We start from the raw sequence: 8982 nt of genomic DNA, 5'->3' as shown, positions 1-8982 counted from the left end.
TGTGAAAGAAGGCTTGCCAGAAGCGGATGACGTACAGAACTTAGGAGGAACACTTCAGCTCGGCTTTAGGAAAAGAGAGGAAGCCACTGTTGGCATTCAGGGTGTTGAAAGACAGCAGTGGAAAAGAGTTGTTCTGCATGTGTGTTACATAGCAGATACATAACTACAATGTGTGTAGGCTAGCTAACACCAGTTAGACAGCAAGGTGGCCAGAGGCCTATTACAACCTTAAGAGAAGGCAACACATTCTGCTTTTAAAGCACTCAGGATGGCGTTCAGGATGCTTTGGCAAATATGCCCAACAAAACCAAATCATCTGAAGAAAGCAGTGTTGTGTTGAAGTATAGGCAGCTGAGCGGCAGTTCCAGTCATGAAATTCATTGAAATCATGGAAAAGCAAAAGGTACAGAGAGCAGAAAAAGGGAAGAAAGAGCTCAGCACTTGATTAGATTCTGAAATCAGAGGTCAAGAAGTTGGAAGGAAAAATTGTAATGCACTAAATTGAAATTAGTTTTAGTAGTGTAATACAGCAAAAACATGTTTATTTTCCAGGAAGTAATGAAATTGCTTTACTGTTCAGTGTTAAGGCCAGCTGACTGTTACAATGCATGCTTAGACTTTTGTGCAGTGCTTTCCAGAGCTCCCTTTTCAGTTTGCCCAGCTATCACTCCTTGATTGCATTGTGCATTTATTTTCTCCAGTGATTGTTTGAACCAAAGCAAGTCAGCATAGCAGATGAGCAATCATTTACCTGGCAAAGCCCTCCTGAGTAACATTAAACATTACAAATTCTAGCATGCATTCATTATTATAGGAGACCTAATCAGGCTGACTGAACTTCTTAATGCCTTGCGTGGCCATTCTCTGCTCTCATAGCTGAAGCTGAGCCATCAAAGTACCACCACAAGGCGGGCAAAGGGCAGTATGTCCTGGCCCTGAGGCGTGGGTTAGGCTTTGCAGTGTCTCTGCTGGTCTATGCACTCTTTTAGGAAGGAATCAGGGCCAATGCTACCCATGGGAAAGGTTTGCTTGGAGTCTGATAGTTGAATGGATTTGATTGTGTTTTGGATGTTTCTGTATGTATTCCAAACTGAAGCAAGCACAAAAAGCAACCCTCCCCATGAGGTAGCTTCTGGTACAATTTAAAGTGCTGGCTGAATCTTGAGAGAAACTGGGGAACTGCAATGGGGCAAAAACAGACTCCAACTAGCTGAGCTGCTTTAAAAGTGTGGAGATGGGTGTGGTGGTTTTACCCAGCTGGGCACCTGAGCTCCACCACAACCGCTCTCTCACTCCCCCTCCTCAAAGGGAAAGGGGGAGAAAATACGATGGAAAGGGCTGAAGGCTTGAGATAAGGACAGGGAGAACACTCAGCAATTATCATCACAAACTTAGCACAGGGTGATTAACGAAATTTATTACCTATTACTAACAAGCTAGAGCAGTGAGAAACTAAAAATAAACAAAAAACAAACAAAAAAAAACCTAAAACCACCTACCCCCCCACCCCACCCCACCCCACCCCACCTCCCTGAACAGCAGTAACGGGTACTGAGGGCTGTGGTCAGTCCCTGACACTTCATCTCCACCATTCCCTCAAGGATCCCTCACGGTCACTCTCTGCCCCTGCTCCACGTGGGGACCCTCCCACGGGATGCCATCCTTCCTGAACTGATCCTGCGGGGGCTGCCCACAGGCAGCAGCTCTTCAAGAACTGCTCCCACATGGCTCCGTACCATGGGGTCCATCCCCCAGGAGCAAACTGCTCCAGCACGGGTCCCCCACGGGCGGCAGCTCCCCCCAGAACCCCTGCTCCTACATGGGCTCCTCTCCATGGGCTGCAGCTCCGGCCCGGGGCCTGCTGCTGCGGGGTCTCTCCATGGGCCACAGCCTCCTCCAGGCCACATCCACCTGCTCCACCGGGGGCTCCTCCACGGGCTGCAGCATGGAGATCTGCTCCATGTGGGACCCATGGACTGCAGGGGGACAGCCTGCTCCACCAGGGGACTCTCCACAGGCCGCAGGGGAACTTCTGCTGCGTGCCTGGAGCTCCTCCTGCCCTCCTGCTCCACTGACCTGGGGGCTGCAGGGCTGGTGCTTACTCCTCTCTCCCAGCAGCTGTTGTGCAGCAGTTTGGTTTTTTTTTCCCCCTTTCTTAAATTGCTCTCACAAAGGTGCAAACAACATCGCTCATTGGCTCAGCTCTGGGCAGCGGCAGGGCCCTTTGGAGCCTGCTGAAATTGGCCTTTATCTAACATGGGGCAGCTTATGGATTCTTCTCACAGAAGCTACCTCTGCGACCAAAACCTTGCCACGTAAACCCAATACAATGGGTGAGGAAACTGAAGGGCTATGTGAAACAGGGAAGAATTGCTTTTCTCTGCATGGGACTACTGTTCTTTATGAGCAAACTATTTGACAGGTAGAAACCATTTTGGGTTTCTAAAACCAATACCTTATGTTTCCCTGTTGTTTTTAAGTGTGTGCTTGATCTCAACCCAAAGCTTTATTACTTTGGAATATCCTGAGTGTTTCAGCCAATATTGGATGGATAAATCAATTTTATTCTGTCCCTGGTTCAACTGTCAGACTGGAAAAGTATATTACTGCATCTAGAAATAAGATTTCACCACACAGAAATCACTTGTTAGTTGAGTACTCCTGAAAAACAGTTTAAACGATGATCATGATAATATTCCATGGACTTAATTGATGATACTAAATACTTGCAGATGATGCAAAACTGGGAGGAGCTGTTGACTTCTTCATGGGTAGAGAGGCCTTGCAGAGAGATCTTGACAAATTACAGCTGGGCAATCCCCAACAATATTAAGTTTAACAAGGCCAAATGCCAGATTCTGCAACCTTGGCTATATTCACAGGTTGGGCAACTAAAGGTTGCAGAGCAGCCCCATGGAAAGGGATTTGGGGGTTCTGGTTGATTGCAAGTTGAATATGAGCCAACAGTGTGCCATGGCAGCCAGAAGGGCCAGCCATGTCCTGGGGTACATCGAGAATGGCACCGCTAGCCCGTCGAGGGAAGGGACTGTCCTGCTCAGGCCTGCGCTGGTGTGGCCTTACCTCCAGTACTGTGTGCAGTTTTGGGTGCCACAATGTAGGAAATGCATAAAACTGTTATAGAGTGCCCAAAGGAGGGCTACGATGACGGTGAAGGGTCTAGAGGGCAAGACGTATGAGGAGCAGCTGAAGTCCCTTGGTTTGCTCAGCCCAGAGCAGAGCAGGCTGAGGGGAGGCCTCATGGCGGCCTGCAGCTCCCTCACGAGGGGAGCGGAGGGGCAGGCGCTGAGCTCTGCTCTCTGGAGACAGCGACAGGACCCGAGGGAACGGCATGGAGCTGGGACAGGGGAGGTTTGGGATGGATGTTTGGAAAAGGTTGTTCACTGAGTGGGTGTTTGGGCACTGGGACAGGCTTCCCAGGGAAATGGTCACTGCACCGAGCCTGCTGGAGCTCAAGAAGAGTCTGGACAATGCTCTCAAAGGGTTTGATTTATAGGTGGTGCTGTGAGGAGCCAGGAGTTGAACTCAATGATCCTCATAGGTGCCTTCCAACTTGGATATTCTGTGATTCTATGATGTGTTGTAGGTAGGTACTAAGCTATAATAGATATTGTCAGAAAGCAGTTATTTATGTAGTAGATAGTATGAGTATAGCAGTAAGATGAGTGTCCTCATCAGTGGTCTCTTCAGGATGTCTCCAGTGCTCAGGTGTCCAGTTGCACGTCAAGGACAACCGTGGCTCCCAGGCCGAAGGCCGAGCTCTGGGCCTAGTCCCCAGCCTGGCAGATGTTGCTCCTGCCAGCGTGGAGCAGCCATTTTATGTCAGCATTTTCTCATGACAGTCAGGTTACCTCTGTTAGTGCTGCCATCAGGGGCGCCCCAAGAGCCGTGTGATGTCACCACTGAGTCACTGTCACCCTATGGCCTCACGAAATGTAGCTGGTTCTAAGTGCCCTGAGCGTTGAGTCCTGCTTGTGGCACTTGAGAGATCAAGGTCCTGCTGGTGGCACGTAAGACATCAAGGCCCTGCTGGTGGCACGCAAGACATCAAGGCCCTGCTGGTGGCATGCAAGACATCGAGGTCCTGCTGGTAGCACATGAGACACCAAGGTCCTGTTGGTGGAACAAAAGATTTTGAAGTCCTGCCAGTGGCACCCAAGGGAGGTGGACTGGAGGCTGCTGATAGTTGCCTGGCACCTGGACAGCCTCCTGCGGAGGACAAGCATCTCCACACTGGGTGGCCATGGGCACCATGAGCCAGCCACCCCAGGAGCTGCCAGTGGAGACCCACAGGGTCAAGACGTGCCCCATCTACCTGGGCCCGCTGGCCAACACAGCTCACCTGGACTCCAGCAGACACAATTTCTGCATGGAGTGCATCCAGCCCTGGGCCGCTGTCTGGGCCAACTACCCACTCTGCCCATTGCTGCGGGACACCTTGTCCCACTGGTCCTGGGGAAGGTTCCAACCCAGCACAGGGCTGGGGCTGCGACTTCAGAGGTGGCTGCGATGGAGCCCATCCAGTTACCAGTTCTGCAGTGCCTCACCCAGGTGTAGTGAGCACGGGGAGCGCAGCCCCTCCATGCCCCGCCAACACATCTGCTGCCTCTCGTGGCACTGGGAGCAGATGGGTACAGACAGGCCTGGTCCCCCTCATGTCATCAACCGCAAGGACACCTCATGGCTGCGCAGAGCCCAGCAGGAGCCAGGGTCTGCCTTTCTGCTTGCTGCAGCTCTGCTTTGGCCCTGGATTTAACTTGGGGCCTGTGAAGGAGGTAGCTCTCCTGTTACCGCCTGGTGGTGTCACGTGAGGCCGGGCAAACGTGTGGCTGGAGCCTGCTCAGAGGGAGGGCACCACTTTGGTATTTGCTTGTGTTGTACATGAGTAGAAGAAAATAAGACTTGCTACCAGCTGGAATTAAAACTTTATCATACTCATGTAAAAATTACTAGCTGGGCCCAATGATTTAGCTAGCTACTGGAAAAGTTAGGGCTGTTTCTTATTAGTCATAGAGCACATCTTTCTATATGCTCATAGCTGAAAGAAATCTTCATCGTTAATAAAATTGACTTTATCTAAGAGCAGATTTCCAGTTGGGGGAAAGCAGCGTGCATTTCTCTGACCCTGGAAAGGGGATTCACATTGCGCTGTGGCTTGGACATGCCATTTCCAACTGAAAGCCACCGAGAAAAACATTAGCTCGCTGCATGGGACAAGGCAGAACGAAGTTGCTGCCGTTTTTCCGTGTCTGTGTCCCGCACAGCGCAGGAACAGGGAAGCCTAGCGCCCTCAGCATTGGGAGCTTGTGGCGGGCCAGGCCTCAGCCACACCCCTGAGCTACCGGAACCACTTTCTGCCCCCCGGCCCCGCACCGCGCCATTAACAAGCGGGATCCTCTCGCGAGACCGTAGCTGTGGGCGGGCCACATCTCGCGAGAGCCCCTCGGAGCGGGGAAGCGAAGACGATCGAAGGAGGGGAGGGGAGGGGAGGGGAGCTGCGAAGGGGAAGGGGGGGGGAAATCTCGCGAGACCGGGGCGGCGCGCCGGGCTCCGGGCATGCGGGCGAGAGCGGCGGCGCGGCGCGCGATTGGCGGCGCGCGGCTCCCCCCCGGCGCCGGCCCCGCGCATGCGCGGCGCGCCGCCGGGCCGTGTCCCCGGTGCGTGTGGCGGGGCGGTGCGCGGCGCTGCGGGCCCGGCCGGCCGCGGGCACGGTAAGCGGGCTGCCGGCCGGCGGCGGGCGCGGGAGGAGGCCGAGGAGCACGAGCAGGAGGCCGAGGCCGAGGCGGGGGCCCGTTGCCCGGCGCCCGCCTCCCGGTGCGGCGGGAACGCGGCGCCGCGTCTCCATGGCGCCCTGAGCGGAGCGGCGGCCGAGTGGCAGCGCCGAGGCCGCGTCCCCGCCGCGGGCCGTGAGCGGGCCCCATGCCGAGCACCTCGGAGGCGGCGGCGGGCGGCGGCGGCGGCAGCGGCGGGAGCCGGGGCTGGGCCGGCGGCGGCGGCGGCGGGGCGGAGGCGGGCGGCGACAAGAAGCGGCTGCACCACCGGCGGCGGAAGCGTTTCGCGGCCCAGCCGCAGCCGCCCCCCCCGCCGCCGCCGCCTGCCCCGCACCCGCTGCTGTTCCCGCTGCTGCAGCCACCCCTCCTGCAGCCGCCGCTCCTGCAGCCGCCGCTGCCGCCGCAGTCGCTGCTCTTCCTGGCGGCCACCGGCGCCTCGTCGTGCTGCGGGGACGGCGGGGAGCGGAAGCGGCCGCGGGGCAAGCGGCGCTCGGGCTCCCGGCACAAGCGGCGGCGGGGCCGCGGCGGGGGCGGCGGCGGCGGCGGGGCGCAGGAGGCGGAGAAGCGGCGGGGCGGCGCGGGGCTCGGCACCCTGCTGGAGGAGTACGACGACGTGAGCTCCCAGTCCGAGGGGCTGGTGGGCGGCGGCGCGGCCGGAGCCGGCGGCGGCGGCGGAGGAGGAGGAGGCAGCGGGGCGGGGAGCCCGGCCTCCTCCCCCGGCGGCAGGCAGCGGGGCGAGGCGGAGAGGAGCAGCCGGTCCCGCCGGGAGCACCGGAGCAGCAGCGGCCGCTCCAAGGAGCGGCACCGGGAGCACCGGCGGCGGGGCGACGACAAGCCGCAGCAGGAGGGGGCGGCCACCTCCGGCCGCGGGGGGGCCGAGGCCGCCTCGTCGTCGTCGTCCTCCTCCAAGTCCCGCAGCCGCCACAACCACACCGGCGGCCAGGACCGAGAGGGACTCAAGAGCAGCAGCAGCAGCGACCGCAGGAAGGGGTCCCTCGCCTCGCCCAGCAGCGGCAGGAAGGAGCGGGAGAGCAAAGCCCACCGGAGCCGGACTAAAGCGACCAAGGAGCCGCCGTCGGCTTACAAGGACCCGCCGAAAGCCTACCGGGACGACAAGCCCGAGCCCAAAGCCTACCGGCGGCAGCGCTCGTCACCCAGCCCCGGGCGGGATGACAGCCCCCCGCTGCACCGCTCGTCGCAGAGCCAGCGGAGCCGCAAGTCCCTCAGCCCTGTGGGCGGCCGCTCGCCCCTCAGTCCCTACAGCCGCCGCCGCTCCCCCAGCTACAGCCGGCACAGCTCCTACGAGCGTGGCGGGGATGTGTCGCCCAGTCCCTACAGCAGCTGGCGGAGGTCACGGAGCCCCTACAGCCCCGTTATCCGGTGAGTGGGGGGTGAGGGAGGGAGTAGGGCACGGGGAGGCTCTGCGGGTAGAGGAGGGGAGCAGAGGCCTGGGCTGGGCCCGAGGGCAGGCTGGAGAGGCTCACAGCTGGCAATAAAAGGCCTCCCTCTCGCTGCCAGAGAGCTGTGCGGAAAGGGAACTGGGCCTCATACAAAGATCGGCCTGCCCTGCCCTACCCTGCCATGGGGAGAGGGAGGCGCGGGTGCTGGTGACACTCCTGCCGCTGGTTCCTCCCTGTCAGGGACCCCACATAGCTGGCAGAGGAGCCTGCCAGTGCTGGAGCCGGAGAGGGCGCTTTCAAGTGAGAATGACCCAATGAAAACGTTTCTTGGAGGACAAATTTTCCAGAGGACCAATTTTGGTTTTAAATCTTAACACATAAGGGTATTCTGAGGTACACCCTTATTATACATCCTGTGTCCCCATGGAAGAGGGTGCATGTTAAACATATTTGTGTTGGTTTACTTCCCGCTAGTCTAAAGAGGAACAAAGCTGATGGGCAATTCGCGTTACTAGTGTTTCTTGTTCGTTTTAGAGGCCTATAGAAAGATTCAGACTCGATTTCAATAGGAAAATGAGCCAACATCAAGTTTTGCTAAATTGCCTCAGTGCTTTACGCAGCTTATGAAAATGCACCTGAGCTCGTTTCACAGTACCTGTTATTTGATGTGTGCTTGCAAATCATTTTCTTATTGTTAGTGGGGACAGAGAATGTAAAGGTTAATGTTTCTGTGACTTTCTGAGTTTCATATAGAGCAGAAATATAGAGCTGTATCTCTATAATCAGAATTAAAGCACTTCAGAATACTAGCTTACAGCAAAACCACTGGGAATGTAAAGTATTTGGTTAGTATGTTTTTAGTGCTGAAGATTCTAATTTTCCACATTGAAATCTTACTGTTGCCCTGTTTATGAGCTTGCTTAAATTCACATCTGGACTTAGATTTCAAATATATCAGGTGATACGTTGGCAAGAATTTTGTTTGCAATGCGTTACCCGGTAGGTTGTTTGAGAACTGTTCTCTGGTATTTCTAATGCATCAGTTACTGTTTGGGGTATCCAGTGATGATGCCCAAGTTGTTGCCGTGTTTCGCTGGCTGTTGGTAATGTCTGCTGTCCGGGGTGTGCATCCAGTGCTGTTTATAGAGTGAAGCAACAAAACTGTGCCCTGTTTTGTTCAGAGGGGAAAAACAAAGGTGCCTTTGGAGGAAAGAAAGAAAAAGGGATCATTTTAAGGTACAGTTGTATGGAAAAATGTTGTTAACAATAGGGTGTTTCAAGCTGAGAGCACTGAGTGCTCTGAAAAAGAGCACTTTGTTGTTGATCCACGGAGCCTGTTCCAAGTTGTTAAGGATACTTTTGCAGGATGATTTGAATAATAGAATAACAGGAATGTTACTGGAATATTTGGATTTAACCGTTCTGCAGAATGTTTTCTGTAGATACTTATGTCTTGTAATAAGAAAGCTAAATAATATCAGAACTGCATGCACAAGGTTTGTGCTTCTGAGTAGCAATGTTAGCCAGACTGACAGTCCCATTAATTTGGGATAGCATCTGATGTGCTGGCTGATGCTGCTGTAGCAGCAGGTACAGGAGGTCTTCTTGTAGGGTGCAGTTACAGCACAGAGTTCTGTAGGTGTTCTTTGTTTACTTTTTTCTGTGGGTAGGGGACCTGTGGTTTGAAGCGTGAGTTTGTTTCCTCATTTTTGTGTTGTCTTCGTCATAAGCGTGTAAATCTTCCTCGAGTTGCAGGTCTGTTTCCAGGAGTTAGCTTTGTGACTAAACTCCTT

The 8982-nt window shown here is 55.3% G+C and overlaps 1 protein-coding gene across 6 annotated transcripts in view; it reads left to right on the top strand.

Moving 5' to 3' along the window:
- Positions 1–5787: 5787 nt before the first annotated feature.
- Positions 5788–8982, top strand: part of CDK13 (cyclin dependent kinase 13) — a 52067-nt gene continuing 48872 nt past the window's right edge. For all 6 annotated transcript variants that reach the window (XM_080580276.1, XM_080580275.1, XM_080580272.1 and 3 more), the window contains exon 1: positions 5788–7169. In XM_080580276.1, the coding sequence (XP_080436402.1) occupies positions 5938–7169 (1232 nt within the window). In that variant the 5' untranslated portion in view covers positions 5788–5937. The remainder of the gene's footprint in view (positions 7170–8982) is intronic.

This window comes from Anser brachyrhynchus (assembly GCF_964034855.1).
Source record: "Anser brachyrhynchus genome assembly, chromosome: 2".
Taxonomy (NCBI): domain Eukaryota; kingdom Metazoa; phylum Chordata; class Aves; order Anseriformes; family Anatidae; genus Anser; species Anser brachyrhynchus.
The sequence above is the reverse complement of the archived record's forward strand: the minus strand, read 5'-3'. Positions and strand labels throughout refer to the sequence as shown.